The 20,269-nt window shown below is 42.3% G+C and overlaps 1 protein-coding gene across 3 annotated transcripts in view; it reads left to right on the top strand.

The window, feature by feature from the left end:
• Positions 1 to 773: 773 nt before the first annotated feature.
• Positions 774 to 20,269, top strand: part of METAP1D (methionyl aminopeptidase type 1D, mitochondrial) — a 50,755-nt gene continuing 31,259 nt past the window's right edge. For all 3 annotated transcript variants that reach the window (XM_074873218.1, XM_074873219.1, XM_074873217.1), the window contains exon 1: positions 774 to 872. In XM_074873218.1, the coding sequence (XP_074729319.1) occupies positions 824 to 872 (49 nt within the window). In that variant the 5' untranslated portion in view covers positions 774 to 823. The remainder of the gene's footprint in view (positions 873 to 20,269) is intronic.

Here is a 20,269-nt window from a genome sequence, read left to right as displayed (position 1 = left end):
ATAAATTATGAGGTATCTCCAGCACTCATGGAATTGTATGGTTGCAACTCTTCTGAGACTGAGTCCCACTTCGGGAAGTGCTGTCTCACTGCTGCGTCTCTCGCTGGGGGGAAGCGCCCAGTCTCCAAGCCTGCTGGGCATGTTATACAGCTGAGTAGAACGGAGACTATACAGAGGGGCACTTCAGCAGGACTTCAGGGAAGCAACAACCCTGAAGGCTGCCCAGCATCCCACCGTAGGACAGGCCCAGCCTGCCACTAACGGCGGCGCGGATCAGCACTGACAGCTGAAGGCTATCACCTTCCGACGCCATCCCGCTGGGCCCGCGCCAGGGCCGGCCGTACCCCCCACGCCCGCCCCACCGCCTCGCCCAAAGCCCCGCACCTCCCCGCCGTGGAAGGGCGGGAAGGGGGCGCTCCCGCCCCGCCGCCACAGCCACAGCCGAGGCGCAGCCGGGCCCCGCGCCCGCCGGCTGACGAGATGCGCCATGCGAGGGCTACGGGGCAGCGAGAGGGGGCTGCGCGGCGGCGACAGCCGCCGGCTCCGGGACGGCGTCCCCGCTGAGGGGTGGCCCTGTCACGCACCTGCCCGCGACCCGCCGGCGGGGCGGGACTGACCCGCCGGGACCCTCAGGCGGCGCGCGCACTGCGGCCCCGGCCGACCCGCTGCCCGCCAACAGCCGCCGGGGCGGTCGCCGCGCGCCAGGCGCCCGCGCGCCCCGCGCGAGGCCGTCAGGGCACCCCCCGCCGCGCTCCGCTCTCTCCTGCCCGCCGCGCTCCGCTCTCTCCCGCCCGCCGCCCGCGGCCACGTGACCCCGCCTCACATGGACAAGATGGCGGCGCCCAGAGCTGTCAACGTGCTGCGGAGCGGAGGTGAGTACGCGCCGCCGCCGCCGCGGTGGGGGGAGGCGCGGGCCCGGCGCGGCGCTTTGCACTCCTCCAGCCCTTCCCGCCGGCTGCCGCGGCGCCGCTGTTGAGTTGGGGCTGGCTTTGAGATCGAGGAGCAAAAGGTCCCGCCGCCGGCCTAGCGGGGAGCCCGCCGCGCCTGCCGGGGGCAGCGAGAGACCGCTCCGGCAGCCGGAGCGCCCGGAGCGCGGGAAGGCGTCCCGGGGCGGGAGGGGTGTGTGTCGGCGGGGCGTGGGGAGCCGCAGCGGGGTCCCGCAGCGGCGGCCGCAACTGTTAAGTCTCGACTTTGATTACTGCGTGTGCCCTTGGCGCTCTGCTGGAGCGTGAGGCCGCCCGGCCTCCTCACCGGGCGGACACCGCTAGGGCGGGACAGCACCTGCCGCCTCAGCAGCGATGAGCAGTCCCGAGGCCCGCATAGTACGGGTAGGCTGCAGGAGTGTTTTGCTGTGATCATTTTTGCTGTTGCAATTTAAGTGCTTGACAGAAAAAGTAGTCTGACATAAGTATACATGTTTCTTCTACCAACCCATTCAACTGCAGAACTTCTTGCCTGTTGGCACGTCAGTGTACGTAATGGCTTTTCAGGCCCCATTATCCCTCATGCTCCAAGGTCCTCCTAAAAGCACCTCTTCTACCCCATAACCTTTCACAAGTGAATCACTCCCATGTGTCTTATTATATATATTGACTTATTAATACAGGATGTTTTACTTTGCTGAAAAAAGCATTATCTTATTGGCAAAATGTTATTTATCTCTCATTCCTTCCCCTCAGTGTTTCATTGTCTTGTGTTAAATAAGATTGGAAGTTCTTTGGGCCATACCAATCTGTGAGTGTTTGTTTTTAGCTCCCATTGTAAAATCTTAAATGTGTGAATAGGAGGAAATAACTCTCAATGATCTTGATGGAAGATTTGCATGACAATTTTTTTAAAGACTGTTAAATACTTAATGTAGCAATAAGGGATAGAGTGATTCCAGATTAATTTTAATTTAAACATTAAACTGAATGCTGTGTGCTTTCATCTAAAGCATAATATTACAATGCTTTACAGCTGGCATAACAAAATTTCAATCACCTTTCTCATGTTACTGATCTTCTACTGTACTTTTATTTTTCATTTTATCCCACAGTCTTGAAAAACATTGGAAAATGTAAAGCCCTTTTCTTCATAGTTAATCCTGAATTTTGCAGGGCAGAAGTGCCACATCATTTTTTTTTCAGTAGTGAAGGCTCATGTGGATAAGGAAGTTTCAGTTTGACTGAAGTCAGTTTGATCTGAACATCAGCTGAACTCTGGGAAGAGCTACAACATTTGGCTTTCAGAGTCTCCTATTTGTTTTATTTCTAACAGCTTTCAAACCTTTCACTCTTTCATGTATATGGAAGTGTGTGGAACAGGATCAAATTTTTTGGTATATAATACCATACACGCAAGGGATTTTTTTGTTTGAACCTCAGTTGAATTGAAGTTTAGTGTGCAGCTTCATACTATTCTTCATTATTTGCTCCAGCAGTTCTGCAACCTTTTTATTCCGAGTATTGTTTTGGTCATGTGTCCATGCCCTACCACTGCCTCCAGCCCCCTTCTCACCTAGAAATCCCATGTCTGTCATCCAATTAAAAGAGCCAAACCATTTAAATTTGTTAAGCCTTCATACCTTTCCTTCAGGCATCAAACCTTGTTCAGCTCCCCTAGTGGATATGCATTTCTAGAAGTTAAAAAAGCAAAACTGTCATAGTTCAGACAAGACTGATTAAACTAAATCAAATTTTCTCTGAATTGGACAGTTCAGTATAATTTAATTTGCAAATACTGGAAGACTGAGGTAATTTAAATTAGATTTCTGTTCACCTAAGGGAATCTATTCTACATAAATTGAACAAAAATTACTTTTTTTATAGCTTCTTTTGTGATATTTTTTCATATTTCTGATGTTATGTTTTTATAAATGATGAAAGGAAAGTTTTCTTTATTATGGAACTGTTTCTAGGTAAGTGCATTTGAACAGCAGAGATCTTGGAAGTTTTTATACTGGTTAAATACTTCTTCCACATATCACAAGGACTTAGGGTAGCCTAAAAAATCTTTATTATATTTGAAAAAAGGAAATAAGTTGAATGAAAGCTTGTAGGAAGTTAAAAAGACAGTTTGTGCCTTTTCAGTAGGCATATTGGGAATTTATTTGAATAGTCTCTGCCTTGCTGGGGTCAGAATTGCAGCACTGTCAACCCAAGGAGAAGGTACACAACTTTGTAATGTGAGTGGCTTGCACAAACCTTGTGAAATTCTGTATGCTCAAAGACTTAATTTCAGAGTGGTCTTGCAGTGGGTCGAACTGCATTTTAGCTGCCACCCTTTCTTGAACAGTATTTGAAAAGAAGTGTGAGTTGTATTTACCGTTTTTTAAAAGAAAACTAAGAAACATCCAGAACACAGACACATTGAATCGGTGTGTCATGTCATGGTTTGTACTTACAAGTAGTACAGATTATATGGTGATTCATTGGCTTGTAAATGGTGTAATTACATATTATGACAGTTTCAGGTATTACAGTAATTGCATCTGTGATACTTCATTGGTAGTAAAATAAAGTAGAAGACATCAAAGAACAGCATGTCTGCAAATACAGTTTAGATGGTTTAAGGCATAGAAGTTTCTTATTTATTTCTTCATTTTAGGCAAGTAAATTACTGTAGAGTAGAAATCCCTAATTTCTTGTAATGAAGCTTCAGGACTTTGAGCCACAGGAAAATAATTGATGAGAAGGCATCCCATGTAGAATGAGTTACTTATTTCGTTAAATACTGATATAACTGATTTCTCATCTTGCTTCCCTATCTCTAACAATGAATAAGTATTCTGTAATAATCTATGTGGCATATTATTGGCCACACTTTTAAAGTTAAATCACTGTAGACTGATGGTGTGCAATACATCTTTTACATCTGTGCCTAGTCTGTGTTCTCGGGCTGTCTGTTGGCTTGTACACTGCCTTGTTAAGCCCCTTGCGGCATTGAGAATTCATATGGAGGCTCCTAAACGGCTACTGATAAACCTGGAAACTCTTCTTAGATAGAAGCTGTAGCTGTAGCAGCACAGTATGTGAGATGTTGTGAGATACTTTTCTTCTGTGCATGCAGAGCCTTTTAGAAATTATTGATTTCAGAATTTTTCTGAGAATGTTACTCTTTTCCCTCCATTAGTAAAATGAAGAGGAGATATATAAACATGTTTTTAAATCTTTTTTTAAAAAAGCAGGGGTGCATAGCTGGAGTTTGATTTTATTACAATAGAGCTTCAAAGCCTCACACTTCCATTTGCCTGAAAGTGTTGAGTCTCATTAGAAAACAGTCTTTTTTCTTTTTTTAATTTTAATTTTCTTTTATATTACAGAGCATTCTTACTTGGGCCATATACCTCACAAATTTGGTTCACAGGTCTTGTCAGTAATGCATGGTTGAGTTTCGTCTATACTTGCTTCATAGTTAGTCTAGGCACAATTGAGTATTTCAAAGGAATAATAAACTCCTCTCCAGGAGGATATTTATATGAAAATCACCAAACTATTCTGAAGCATTACAAAAGTTAGAGATACTAGTTTGGACCCTGCAGAGGGTGGACTAATAGAAGAAGGTGTAGCAAGTGACTGAGGCAATCTGAAGTGATTTACTTTACATCCTTTAGGTAGAGTGCATACATGCAGTTTTACATAGTGTTTTTCTTTATGGTCAGACATGAGTTTGCCATTTAGGATGTAAAGCTGATAGTCAACTTTTAAATTACTATTTTATGTTGAACTCTGCATGTTGGTGCACAGAAGCCTGCTATGGAGTCTCCAGCTGGGAGCCAGTTAAATAAATAAAGCAAGCGCCTGCTGTAAATCTCTTCAAATCCCCATTTCCATGCCTTGTTGATTTCCAGAAACACGGTCAAGATCAAATCAGTTACCTTAGCCAATAACATCTATCCAAAACTACTGCAGTTTCTACCACCTGCAAGGGAAGAGGACTGTCTTCACTCTCTGGGAATCTTTTTTGCAGCAGTTTCTGATACCCTATTGCCATCACTAACCCACTCCCATAGGCAGGAACCTGGACTTGCCGGCATGTCACCTCCTCACCCACACAGCCTGCTGCAGGGAATCTAGCATCTTTCTGAATAGTTAGCAGAATCAGTATCAGAACTGAGTTGAGGTATCTTTCTCCCAGTGTACTTAGTTTCCTTCCATTTTATATCTCTTTTACTTTTATTCATGAAATATTCATTTGTTATCCAGAATTCATCAAACACTTGTGCTCAGCTTTGTTTCATGAATGCAGCTGAGGGTGCCTGCTGGTCCTCCTGGAAGCAGGAGACACCCCTGTGAAAAATAAGGTACTGAGCTGTATTTTAGGGACATGTATGTCCATTACCTTGATCTTAATTTGAGGTTGATCTTTATCATTATCAATATTTAGCCAGTTTGTGCATTCTGTCCAAATGGGAACCTATTTTTTTCTCCTCTGCATTGGAATTTGAGTTAACATAAAACATTCAACACAACTTAAGAAATTGAGTTAATCTGGGTTAGAAGATGGAGCATTAATGACTGTCTAATACAAGACTCCTGTCTCTTGAGTTATCCATAAAAACTTTACTGAATCTTTTACCAAGCAGTATTTATGATTCACATGGTCCATATCTTGCATTTTGTTAGTCTGCAGCCCTTGATAATACTCATGGTTTCATGAAATGCAAACTTTTCAATATTTTTAAGAGAAAGTGAAAGAAGGGCTCAAAATAAGGTATTTTCCCTTTTTATTGTAATCAAAGCATGCATGGCAGATTTTTTAACTGGTATACGCTGCTGAATCAATCTGTTTCTATCTTTTTGATGATGCATTTTGAAATAGGAGTTACACTTATTTTTTTAAAATTGTAGCTTGCCTTTTGATAAGTGTATTTAACTGTAAACTTCAATGTATATGAGATTATTCTCATTTTAAGAATGAATCATAAAAATCTTAGCACTATTAATATTCAAATCCTAAAAGAATGTCTTCATCCATATCTTCCTCACTGTTAAAGAAGCTTAGAAATGTACAACTCAAAAAAAACTAATCCTCACCTATGGTAACTTCCAGTACTTCTAAGCTAATGCTTTTTTAAAAATTGGCAGTAGCATATACAGATAAGTTTTGGGGAGTCTTCACTAAACGTTGCCTGGTATTCCAGACTCATAATAAAACATGTAATTCTGAGGCTTTTTGGCAGATGAGAAAAAGTGATTGAAAACTTTCGCAAAAGAGTTTTCAAGATGAAATGATGCTTGGCTGCACTGCACAATATATGAGCTGGGCAATTAGCTGGAAGAAAATATTAATTCACATTTTCCATTAATTTGTAGACAGACTCATGTCTCCAGAATTTAACATTAGCATTATCAGCTGCAAATGAGGCATGGTAGAAGTTCAAACCATTTGACTGTAGTACACTTTTAACATTTTTCAAATGATCCTAAGGTAGTTTCATCCCTGTCTTGAAAATAATCAGGCAGACAAGGAATTATTCCCATTTCAACAGTGCAGCAATGAGTAACTCTGGGGGAGACATGCACTTTCATGGATTGAGGCACGAGAGAAAAAATATTCCCCTTTCAATAAAGTGTTTAATTGTTCTCTTCTTTCAGTTGAGAGGTAATGTATTGTTGGCAGCACACAGAGCCTTTGTTCTGACAAGATCCATCAGTTCTGGCTGTGGGTGGATTTGTAGGGTGTGGTTTCCCTGTGAGTTTAGGTTTCTCAATCAGCATTAGCTAGGATTGCCTTTAAGCAAAGGAAAGTCATTAGCAGATGTCCAGCTATGGTGTGAATTGGATCAACTTGTTGATCTACTTGAACAGCAGCCGCCATGGTGGAGGCTGTGTTCCGTCAGCAGCTCCCCGGTCTGGTTTGATGCAGGAGGGAGGGCGGCTTATACAGCAGCAGCATTTTCATGTGCAACTGCACATTTAAGTGATCTGTGTAAGTGACATTAGGCATTACCTGAGTGTTTTTAATTATTGGCTAGCTGCTGAAACTCAACATTTTCTGCCACATCAACAGCTTTACTGGCCCATGCCTACTCATGTAGCCATTCGTTCCAGTATGTCAAAAGTCTTTTCTTCTTTGTAGGAAGGTGCCTGTTGACATGGTGCTGGAGCATCACCATTGCGGTTATAACTAAAATCCACATAGAGACAAAATTCATGACACGTTCCTGAAGAGTACTTAGTTTCAGCCTTTTCTGAATGGTTTCTCTGCTCTGTGTGCCTTATATCTTGGGTGGCCAAGTCCCAGGCAGTGTCCTGTAAGTGCCAGTACTTAGTCTGTGATAAATATATTGGACAGGTACATTTTTAGATACCAGAAGTTAAGTGAGGTAAGCCTAGCTGTAATCCTTCAGGCAAAATTGAACTTCTTTGGCAATGTATTTTACATATATCACTTTTCATTTTGCAGAGCTTTCCGTACAGCTTACCTGGACCCTTCCATAAGGAGAAAGGAGCTGCTTTCTCTTTCCATTTCCATTGCAGAGCTCTGAAACTTTTCCACTGTCTGCAGCAGCTCACCACTCTGGTGGTGTGATTCTCTGTAAGGGCTAGTGTCCAGCTCTGTGCGTATGCTACTGACCCTGAAGGGAAATACCAGAAAGCTCTACGAAAGCCTCTACCAAACACTGGGATGCCCCACCATAGGCACTTGGCTTGCTGTCATGTTTCCAAAGTGGGTTTTACAGTGCTCTCTCAGTATTCAGAGTTAGATGTGGGGATGTCTGTGAGCAAGGAGCACGCCCTGTTTGCACGCACAACTTCGGTGTCACCTGCCAGAGGCTGTTGCCCTCGTCTGGCGTTTTCTTACCTGGCTTCAGGTATAGAAGCAAAGGCTCAATACTGCGTAATAGGGTGGAAAGTCTGAAACGGAAAGTCACGTCTGTGATTTCAATTCCAGGTGTGCAGTTTAGTGCTGGCTTTGGGCAGCACAAAAGGCAAAATTTGTCTCTTACTGAAGGGTAGGTCTCCTCAGGCTCATAAATGCAGTGTTAACCAACATACAAATCTTAGTGTTGATCTGCAAAGAATCAAATTAATGACTTAAGCTCCTCTACTCATACAGCAAATCAATGAAGTAAAGGATACCACTTCTCTAGGGATTTAATTAAAGAAAAGAAAAAAATACAGAAGATGACTCTGCCAAGCCTATGTACATGATTGAACTGCAAGTGAAGTCTCTGGCTTCTTGGTCCTTGCATGTTCTGATACTTAAAACATCAGGAATAGTGGTAGAATATATCACAGGTCTCTGGTGGTTTCTAAGCTTGTTTACTGTAATATGTAGTGTTTGAAGAGAAAGAATGAAGGACTGAATCGTCCCTAAATAAATTCTGGACCTCAAATTGTGAATTATATTGTATGTTAGAAAAGATAGCTCCACTATCCAAAATCACAGAATCAGATGCCCTATGAGCATATAGTACAACATTTTTTTGCCTCCCAAGAGCTCGCAGCACAGGTAGACACAAGGCACTGAAATCATGAGCACTAGCTGATGGATGGAGAAACTGTAGTGCTGAGGGAGTAATTTGTGGAGGGTCTAGTGGCAGCGTGGCATCAGCAGGATGAAACGGCCTGAGGCAGCCCTAATGCCTGCTGCTCCTAAGCTACCAGACTAACGCACAGTTTAACAGTGGACATATGTGAAGTGGGTTTCTAGGTTTAGATAACGTATTCCTTTTACTCAAGCTTTTGCACTGAATTATCCTACCTGGATCAGAAGCTGGATTGAAGGTGTACATAAAACCAACGTACTATGTGTCTGTAAAGTTTGGGAATTGTGTGTTGTGGGTGTTCTCTAGCTGTGCAGAGGAAACCAAACAGAGCCAGTCTGGCACACTTCCTCTCATTTCTTGCATGGTTTTCTACATACAGCTAGAGTTGGAGTGTAAGGTTGAGGGTACCATAAAAGTATTTCTATAGTCTCATGGTATTTTCTTTTTTTATTCTGAAAAGACCTGGGTTTCTGCTGGAAGATAAGCTACTTCTAGTTATGAACCTGTTCTGGTGCTAAAGCTGCAGCAGAGGTCTGTGTCATGAAATTGAAGCTGGTTTCTCTTTCTACTATATTCAGATGTACTAGACCTGATGTTCTGGTTGTGACAGTTGTGAATCATGAGGAAATTTAAGGTAAAGCTTAGGAGTTTTTGAGCATTCTTCAGTGACAGTTCTGCTGGTCCACTGCACACTGGGATTTCAAAGTAGTGCTTGATCGTGTATGCAGTCTGTAAAAGGCCTCTTCTGTGCTAAAACCACCTGTAGGACCCCTAATTACAATGATCTTCTCAATTCAGGATTGTATAATTTTCCCTCTTTTTTTTTTTTGTTCCTTCTTCCTTCTCCCCCACTCCTAAACAAGCATATTCCTATAGCACTTGGAAATGCACAACTGGCAAGAGAGACTTGCTGCCTCTTCTTCTCTTTGACAGTTTGACGTGATGATGTGCCAACCCTGGATAGCTTGCAGTCCTTCTAGACGCCACATCCCAGTGCTGTCGATCTAGCAATATTTATTAGCATTAAAATTTAATTTGAAAACATTTTGAAGTAATGAAGTGGGAGGGGGAGTGGGTTACATGGCAATTGCTTTTTTTCTTTTTTTGATGTGCCTGTTCAAGCTGTGCGCATTTGTCACAGTGGTTTCTTTTCTAAGTATTTCTATTTAAAAATCAGTGTTTGTTAAAATATACTTGTGTGCCTGGTCTAACATTTGTATTTCATATGTGAAAAAGCAAGAGAACATATACAAAGGAGCGGTCTGTATGTGGTACACTCTCTGCCTTACAGTTATTGCATCCTGTAGAAAGAGGCTGTTAGGCTAAAGCAGTGTTTTAATTTCATTTTTTAGTTTTTAGTTACACATTTCTGGAGCCTCCCTGACCGCTGCTGTTACCTGATGGCGCCTATATTTCATCAAGTTTAGACAAGCAGTCTACCTGGACTTAGGCCCAGAGGAGCTGCTGTAACTGATGAACATGATCCCCTCTGCCTGGGAATCTAAGACCTGTAGTACCATGATTCCCAAGGGAATTGAAAGAAAACTGTTCAGGCCTCACCTCCTGCTTTTTTTATTTTCTTTGTTGTTTTTATGTAGTATCGCCTTGTACTGATGGGTATCGTACCTCGCCACAGGTAAAATCTGGTATTAGTTTGTCGATAATTAGCAGAAAAATTTCTTTTAAACCTAGACTGGAAACAGAAGCAGCGAAGAGCAAGAGCACAGGCAGCGACAGAAGTTACTCTGACATCTCTTGATTACTGCTTACAAATAAAGTGACAAGTTATTAAACAAAATAACAAAAAATCTTGTAGCACTAGTGTTATCGTGTTGGTTTGGGGTTTTTTTACTACATTATCATTTTTATGCATCCAGAGTTTAGTGGATACAATTGCATATTTTAATTTTGTTCTTGCATGTTTCTCTTTAATATGTTTCATTCTGTTGGAAAAACTGCATTATATAAACATTGTATATTACTGTAGCTGTGGAATATTATCATAGTGGATTTTTTTATTTAGAAAATGTTTTTAGAATTTTTTATGATTGCAGAGTGAATGTTAGCATTCAATGTAATTAAATTTAATTGCATTTCCTGTATGTTTTATTTTTAGTTTGCTCTTATATGCCTTTATTTTCATTAGGGGTTGTAAATTTGACATTTTTTTAAGAAACCAAGGAGCTGGCAGTCAGACACAAGGCCACTTTAAATCAATGAAATAATTATCTTTAAATTCTTCTAAATGTGGGGAACATGTAGTTTCTGCTTAACAATCAAAAGCTGTTTCTTCATGTTGTTTTGGATTGTGCGACCTTTCTTTTGTAAGTTTAAAAAATTAAAATGGGGAAGAGTAATTAAAAGCTGCTTCTCCCTTCCTATTCTAGCTTTTATGTCCAGGCCGACTGGACAGGCAGGCAGAACATGTTAATTACTCTTTGAGCTACATACATTTTTGCTGTTCATTGATCTTTTACTGCTTATGTTTACCTAACATGTTATACCATTACTTGTAGAGAGAATTTTTTCCTTGATATCTTAAGAAAAAGTGTGGAAAAATTTGCTTTCAACTACTTTTTGTTTTTCTGTTATTGTAACAGTTCGTCTGACTTACTTATTTGTTTAAACATGAGCTGTTTACCCTGGGAGGAACTGAAGTGACTGGAGAACTTGTAAAGCTCTGGATTTGTGAATGTGAAGACTGAACAGATAAGGAGTCTCAGGTTTACTTATTTAAATCTAGTGACTAATAAACATCTGAAATAAAGATGTCATTACTAAAATTTCAATTTTCTTTTTCTCTGTGTAAGGGAATATAAGGTCTGCTGTAGCACAGTAGAGGTATTGTATTACAGTTCACATCTTCCAGGCTCCTTGTCTGCTCCAGATTTGACATTCCTGGTATTTCTGCGTGTTTTTTTTTTTTTTTTAAAAAAAGGCATGAAAAAAAAAATCATATCAGATCTTTTTAAACACCAAAAAGGTAAACGTACAATTATGTCGTATAATCACATTAAGATTTTTTTTTTTTCAGTCACCAGCAAGGGAGTTATTGTTCTTGCTAGACAAAGTTCATTCCAAGTTTTTGATAGAGAACACCTGAGGAGTGAAGTTGGGGTTGTTTTCTTGCATCGTGACAGTACTCAGAGGCAACAGGCTTCAGGTTTCTGTTGTCTGAATTGTAGGAATCTCCTGCCCTGGAGACTGTGCAGCAGTTGAAATAAATAAGGGAGAGAGGCAGAGGCTTTTGCCAGCACATAGGCTTTCTCAGCTCACCGCTCAGTGGCGAATCAGTTTGAGAAGCTACGTTGTGAGTCTCACCTTGGTGTCTCATGGACTTTCCATTTCCTGGGGTTGGTGTTCCTGGTGGGAGCTACTGATCCTTGGGAACTTGCCTGCTTTGGAAACGGGAGGTTCTCCTGCTACTCTGCCGCTGTCCTCCTCACAGTAAGACAAGTTCTCTTACAGATGTGTGGCTGAAGAGAAGGTATGATCTCAACACAGTGTGGGGCTCAGGTCCTTCACAGGCCTAGGAGCCGGGAACTAGGGATTTGGGGCAGGTGGTGTGCCTGGCTTTGGATAAGCTATTGTACTTTCTGTGTCTTTCTCCACCTACAATGCAGATATTTATCTACCTTGCAGGTGCGTTGGTTGAGATTAATGAGTTGTTTGTAAAGCACTTCGAAGATGAAAAGCGCTATAAAAATGCGAAGTATTATTATGTATGAGGTCTTGAGTGCGTAATGGTTGTTTGCCTGCCAGTATTTAAAGCAATTTGTTACATACTAAGTATGAAAGACACTGTATGAAGTGAAGTTCTAGTTTCCATTTAAGAAAAATCACTCATTTTGTGTTTAGCAGTTCAGGTCACGCCACTGGTCTTCAGTGTTACCTAGAGTGAAAACAGACTCTAGAAGACTTTTTAAAAAGGAACCATTTCAAAACTTTAGAATTGGGTGGTTGTTATAATAAGGGTTTCTTCTCAGTCAGTCATTTCTTACCCTCTTTATATGTCTTGGGTTTTGTTTGCCAAATTCCCAGGTCTACGACCTTCTGTTCTGCCAAATGCTTCTTCTGTCCCTTCTTACACTTCTGTCTGAACTGTTCTTCACGCTGCTTCTGCTCAACAGCTCTTGCCATGTTGCACAGGTTTCCTCAGCCCTTCGTCTACCTGCACCTCACTTTGGTCATTCCTGCACCCAGGCTTCCCCTATGCTCCTGCCCCAAGGAGTCTGTCGGCCATGCTGTCTGGTACAGTGCAGGATGCTGCAGGATGCTTCTCTGATAAATATGAGAGTGAACTGCCCGTCGTCAGGCAAAAATATCCACAGAAGGGGCAACGTTGCTCTGTGTTTGAGAGCAGACCTCCCTGTCTGTGACGTGTTAGTTCAGTGATCTTCAAGCTTTTTGAGCATGAGTTTTTCTAAGCATCTTCCAGTGGCGATGTAGACTTCCATGTAGGGAACTGGAACATAATGATCTTGCTTTCTAAAACAGTCTTTTCATGGTCTTTGGATGTGGCCATCAAAATCCCAGGTTTCCTCAGATCACAAGCTGAAAACAACTGTGTCACTGTGTCTTGTTTATTATGCATCAGCACCATGTAGTCTGTCCAGCTTGGATAGTAAAATACTCGCTTTGGCCCCAATCTTGGTTTACTGCATCGAGTTAGAGATGTGAAAGAAACAAATGCCCCATCTTAAATAGGTTCACACATATATAAATACTTAAATGCAGTCCCCTTCACTTTGTAAAATGTGTCACATAACCAGAATAGTGCATGTTTTAATTGTAGGAGTAAAATGGGAGAGGGTAGGTGGTATGGTTTGAGCCCATAGGGCAGGTGAGCACCACATAGCCACTCACTCACCCCTTCCCCTTCAGGAATGGGAAAGCGAAAATAAAGCAAAAGGTTCGGGAATTGAGATGAGGACGGAGAGGGATGACTCACCCATTATGGTCAGGGGCAAAAGGCAGGCTCGTTAGGGGAAGAAAAAGAACATCAATTTAATTTAAACACTAACAACAACACTTAACAGACAGAGTAGGATGGTGAGAAGCATTACCACATCTTAAAAACACCTTCCCCCACCCCTCCCTTCTTCCCAGGATCAGTTTTGCTCCCAATTTTCTGTACCTCCTCCACCCCAGCAGCTCAGGGGGGCAGGGGATGGGGTTACAGTCAGTCCACTGTTTCTTCCTCCCCAGGGGGAGGACTCCTCACATTTTTCCCTGCTCCAGCGTGGTGGGAGACAGTCCTCCACGAACTTTCTCTGACATGAGTCCTTCCCACAGGATGCATTCTTCTTGATATGCTCTAGTGTGGGTCCCTCCCGCACGTTGCAACCCTCTCAGCACTGAACTACAGCAGTGGGGGCTTCTTCCCACAGAGTCCTGGCCTTCTTTGGGTGCAGACACCTGCTCCGCTGTGGGGTCCTCCACAGGCTGCACGTGGGCACCTGCTCCACCATATGCCTCCATGGGTGTCAGGGGGGTGGCCCTGCCATCTCACCATGGGCTACAGGGGGGCTCTGCTCTGGCGCACCTCCCCTGCTTCTCCTCCTTCTTTCAATTGACCTCAGTGTTTGCATAGGTGTCTTCCTGGTAACTCGTCCTCACAGCTCCAACTCCTCTTCCCAGGTTCCCTTCTTAAATACATTATCACAGAGGCACAGCCACGATTGCTAATTGGCTCAGCCTTGGTGCAGAGGCAGGTCTGGCTTGAAGCAGTGGGAGCTTCAAGAAGCTTCTTGCAGGAGGCGACCACTGTAGCTCTCTCCCCCACTACCAAAAACCCTGCCACACATGCAAACTCAGCACAGCAGGCATGAAAATTTGTACACCACAGAGCAAGGTCTTGTAGTTTATTGGATGCAATTCAGTCAGGAAAATACAGTATGTGGCCATGTTTAGTATGATAAAAAGTGTCAGAATTCTCTATTTTGTCTTAGTTATTGCATTATCTTGCTAAGTTTTTAAAAGGATCTAGGAGAAATCATTTAAGATAGTATTTACAAGCTGAACTGTTAGTTGGCTTGGGCTTTATCCATGTGATAACTGGCTGTTCCTTGGGGGTAGTTACTACAGACGTTTCTGGACAAAGGAAGTTTGAATTATTATTTTTTTAAATTCCCTTAAGATAGTTCATATTTTTAAAAAATTGAGTGAAAATCAATCTGGAAATGTTTTATGATATAGAAACAAAGTATGGAAAGTTTGTTTATTTTGTTAAATGACTTATTCCCTGGGGAGTTCTCCTATTAGAGCTCTTGTCCTTTCCAAATCAGTAGATGTCTTTCCCTTCTTAATTTCTGAACAAAGAGGAAAATGTTGGAAACCAAGTGTTGAACAAACTGCCCTGCTGCATGGAAGCCTTAGAAAAGGGGAATAAAGGGCTCTTCAGAGCTTCTCAGAGGTCTTTTGGCAGGCATACTCTGTAGTGTGCAGCCTGAGAAAACTTTCATGAGTGTTTTTGAAAGTCGCAGTGTTCTCTTTTGAGTTTAGAAGATAAATAACCAGCCACTCTAACCAGCTGTATAAAGTGTCCGACCTTCATATTTTAAAGATGTTTACTTTCAGGTATTTATCATTAAAATACCTGTTTAAAGCTATGTTTCAATTTTAGATTGAGCTCATTTTGAACCATGAAGGACTATTGCAGTAATGAACATGATCTAAATTTATATATTAATACTTATGGCATATCAGATATTCTCTAAAGGAACGTGTACACTTCTCAGATTATCTGTTTCATGTTTAGTTGTATATAAAATTAAATTAGGTGCCGCCTTATGTATTTTTTAAATTATGAAAGTCAACAGATGTGACATAATACTGAAAGAAAATGACAAATAAATTGTTTGTTTCTCACATAAATTCCAGCTGTTCAGTCTCAGATTTTCTGATAGACGCAGGTGGAGATGGAATTTGAAAAAAGCAAGTGAGCTCCCAACCTCCTTCCACAAGTCGTAAAGATTAGGCACTTTATGTAATAGATGGTGCAGTCACTGCAGATCAGCTTGTATGCTGCTTGAGTTCGTAGCTGTTGAACGTGCTTGTAAACTCATCTAGAGCTGTTGAGTTGAGGTCCTTCTCCACTGGACAGAGTGGACAGTCATCTTGCAAAGATGTCCTGGTTTGACATCAAGTTGAGGTGTCCACAGTGGTTTGTGCAGGTCTGAGAATTGAGTCACACTCTTGCATCGTGGATAAAATGGTAGGCAGTGGTGAGGCTTAATTTCATTGCCATGTGTTTTCTGAACTAACACCTGTGAGTTGACCAGGCAGGTCTCACCTCTCCCGACCTATTTCTGGTTCTTCTGCACTGATTATTATTATTAACATACTTCTTATAGCTCATGACAGAGACTTAAAGGAAATGGGTGTTCTTTAAAGAAACAAAGTAGTGGGACTTGTCTGGGTTTATAAAGATTTATTCATGCTCTGGCACACCCTACTAATGCAGCAGAAGCTCAGTTCATGAGAAGAGTTTTCTTCTGGGAAAGCTTAAATCAGTTCCTCCTAAAGATCAAGTTGTACCAGCAAGAATTATTTTGCTGGCATAGCTCCTTCCCAGTGCTATTCTGAGTGGTATCGTTACATTGTCTAAGAGTTTTGGGTTGTAGAGTACTCTCCTTAACTAATACATGTTTTCTGGCAAACCTTTAATTGCAGAGTGACCCAAAGACTGCAGGAGAAGAGTTGCTTCTAAAACCTGCTTGATAAAGACAGTCTTGCTTTTGTTCATCTGGGGGCTGTTTTGTCCAAATAACTCTCTTGTAAAAACTGTTTCACAAAATCAGATATAGAATAAGGTAGCTGATAGACAAACTTCCCCAGCTTTTGCTGCAACAGTATCCCCACCTGTGGGAACCAGCTGGAGGTTGCAAACGGGTTCATGGGAGGTTGGCAACTAGAAGTTCAGCCAGCTGAAAATAATCTGCTGGGGTGACTGGGGTAAAGCCACCGGTTCTCTCTTGTCCCCTATGGTGCGACAAGTGGTGATGGTGGACTACCAACCACTGCACCATGAGCAGACACGGCAGAGGCATGGACACATTGCTTCTGCTGACTGTGCCGTTGCAAGGCAAGCAGCCACGTCAGAATCAATTTTGCTGTAGCTGTTTGCTCAGGGAATGCGAATCAGGAGCCCTGATGTTTATAAAGTTGTGGCCAGGGCCATAAAATTTGAATTCGCAGTCACATCGCTTTGCAGTAGGCCATGAGGGTAGATTGAAATGGACTTCACATTTTCCATGATTAAAATATGCAGCAGCATTCTTGGCACATAATTGACTGAATTCAATGTTTTGGGGATGACTTCAAAGTCAAAAGGAGTTGAGACCTCCTCCTGTACATGTCTTGGCTGTGATTTTGTCAAAACACATAACTTCTGTTACCACATATTTCATATATTTTAGCACCAAAGCTTCTCACTCAGAGTTTGTCCAGGTGTTGAACCAAAGTCTTCCAAGAGAGAGACCAAAGATAGGAAGTTGCCTGCTTCTGTGGCTGGGCTTCTACAGAAAGTTGTGGGAGCGCCAGCGCTTTCTTCAGAGTTGAGGCTTTTCTCTCTGTCCAGCTCTATTTTATAATACTCCAAATAATTTATAGTGCATTATGAAGCACACCTGGATAGAGGTTTAATGAACAACTTCACTGACCTGATTTTTTAATTAGGAAAATAGTGCCTTTGCAGCTGAAATCACCAGTACAATTGAGGCATCAATGTTTCCCCATGCAGATCTGCAGATTTAGTAAAGCACTGTCAAGATGGATCTGCACTATCATCAGATTTACCAGGGGCTGCCAGGATCACTGGCCTTTCTTAATAGTACCAATGTGTACTTCTTGCCACATGCGTGGCTTTACTACTAGCCCTTTTTTTATTTGTTTGTTCAGCCCTCCCCATGAGGAATGCAATATGTGCGCGTGACTTGCATGACACACAGACAGCTATGCAGCCTTCTCTTCCAGTCATACTAAATTTTTCGTGGAAGTAAAAATGCTGTTTTGTATCAAATTGAATGGAAAGCCTTTGCAAAAATTTTTCTTTTTATGCAATTAATATCTACAAATTTTGTTTCTTGTGTCAGTCCTGCGTCCAGAGTTCTTTCTATCTAGCCAAAGCACCAAATAAATAAGTATGTGAGCTGTGTTCTGGTTGAAACTTTTTCGCACTTGCGAGCAACTGGCTTCTGTCAGAGCAACTGGGAGATCCAGCTGTGGGCTCAGGTTGCTGCCCACACTGATCTGTCTCTCCAGTGCCCAATACTATTGCAAATCTGTATATTTAAACCACAAACCTGTAACAACAACAACAAAAAAAGAGAGTCGAGGTGGATGTTTGACAAATCGTGCAAGACAATCTTAAAGTTCTGCATTGAGTTTGCAAATTAGTATTTGGTTAAGTAGGATGTCCCCATGGAGAATTTCATGGATTATTGCCCAGCTTTGCAGGCAAGGTAGCTAAGCCTGCTCTGAAGAAATGCCTGTCATATTTAGCTGCCAAATTAGATTATCTTCATCTTGTGGAAAGCAAAACATTTATTGCTCCTTACAGATTTACTATCTGTGCAGAAAAGAGCTGTGTAAACCCTTTTCAGTCTACAGAAAGGAGTTAGAGACCTAATTTCTTGTGAAGACCCTTTGCTTACTCTATCGTAGAAAATCAGATGATGGAGTAGTCCAATAAACTGTACAAAGTGAGTGAATAGCCTGGTGAAGATAGTTTAGAAATGAAATATTCTATCTTTTTTTAAGTCAGCCTGTGTGGGGAGTGGCAGTCATGGGCCTTGCCATACCCATCCTTGGACCTCCATATGCAGCAGGGAGGTGTTGTGTGGGTGACCAATACCTGTAAAATGTGCATAAGGAGAAGTGACTGGGAGCATGGTCAAGATTTGGAGGTGGGAGGCACTGCCTAAAGTGCAACTGGACGGCATGATCCTCTCTCTAGGGATTAAGCAGCTGCTGTAATTTGTGATTTATTATCTGTTTCAACAAGATGAGTGCTGGTTGCAGTTCCTCCAGGAAATCTCCTGTAGCTGGGGTGTTGACTGTGGGGTATGGGACAGTGGAGAAACCCAGAGGTCCTTCCTTATCACTCAGGGCTCCCAGCTAGCTCTTGGAATCCAAACATCATGTTTTCTCACTGGAAAGCAAAGGGACAGATGGGCAGGACTGGAGCCAGTCCCACAGACGTGCTTTAGAAACTTGCAGAGATTGAATTCCAGTTGCCTTAACTCGTCCTGATGTGCATTACATGGGACAGGGTGCAGAGGAAACGAGTGTGCCAGATACTGACCTGCACGTGAGTTGTCACACGATGAAATACGCTGACCTCTCTTCCATGTTCCCGACACCTAGAAAAGGCTATGGTGAAGACTGAACCTTAGTCATCATAGTGGTGGTTATTGTTTAATTTACTGTAAATTGACCACCAGGTCAGTGCCCACGGATGCCTTAGCTCTTTGCACTGAACAGTTCCTGTGTCCAGTTAAGGTCCCTGCTGTACCCAGCTGTTTATTAGGTACTGGTGAAACACTTGTCCAGGGCATGAATGTTGCAAATAAAGTCTTGTGAGGTCTGAATAGTTGGAAACCTCCTACTTTGCCATATGTTCATTAGTTTACTTTAAAAGCTGAAGCTCAATTTCTACCCCGCTTCATTTACATCTGTGAATTGGAAAAGGAAACACGGTGAAGGCTGTCAGAGAGAGCCGGTGGCCAGTGCCCAAGCTGTATTATTGCTTTTCATATCTCAAAGTCAGTAATTTGGGATTGTGTTGGCAAGTGAGTGGCCAGTATTGCTTCTGGAGAAGAGATGTTATGTGTGCTGCATCATTGACACCTATATAGCAAATAACAACTACTTTCAACAGTAACCAAAACCAGTTGCAAGGGTTTAGGTTTGTTACTAGAAAATAAATTGAAATACCGATGGCTGTGCTGATATCAGTGTGTCTAAATAAGGATATTTAGAGAGCAGTCACTGGTAAAGCTAAACCATCCATTGCTGGGTGTCCAGCAGCGATAAAGGAGGAGGTAAGGAGTCCCACAGCCTGCCTGCCCATTGCCTCGCAGCCCGTTCATCCCATCTCCAAGACACTTGGACCTCCCCTGTGTTGTCCTGCAGGATCTGCCCCCTGGTATGAACAGCATGAGATTTCTCAGGCAAGCTCTGCCAGCCTTGTTATACCATAATATAATCAAACATGTCATCTCTGCTTTTATAGAGATTTTGTGCCATGGCAGTACTTTTCGTGTTTGAGACAATCTTGGATCACTTCTCTTTTTTTTAATCCTAATAATATATTTATTGGATAAATGAGTCTGAATGTTTGGTAGCTGATCATCCTGTTACTTTCCTCCTGTTTTGTACTTATGTTCTTTCTCTTTAGCATTTATTTGAACAGCTTCCCTTTCCACAGAAGCGCTATGCTATTTATAAATTACCATTTTATTTGCAATATGCCATATATGAAAGGGGCCGTAGATGATGGTTACGTGTCTTGAGAATAGAGCCCTTAATTCTGATGTGTTTTATAAACAATTGGCAATAAATGGCCTGATCCTGTGTCCTTTGACTTTAGTGGGAGTTTTCCAACAAGCGTATTTATGCAAGAACAGCCCGTCTGCCAGCACAGCGTCAGTGGGCAGCACGCCTTTGCATTCAGCACAGTTGCACGTCCCCTTGCCAAGAACGAATTTTGCCGATTCAAATTTGCTCAGTTTGTCAACACACAGCTCCCATTGAACTTTGCAGGACGAGAATCATTCTTGGCATGGGGCC

This window comes from Strix uralensis, chromosome 6 (assembly GCF_047716275.1).
Source record: "Strix uralensis isolate ZFMK-TIS-50842 chromosome 6, bStrUra1, whole genome shotgun sequence".
In the NCBI taxonomy this organism is placed as follows: domain Eukaryota; kingdom Metazoa; phylum Chordata; class Aves; order Strigiformes; family Strigidae; genus Strix; species Strix uralensis.
Note: the sequence above shows the minus strand (reverse complement) of the source record. Positions and strands in the feature narration are given on the sequence as shown.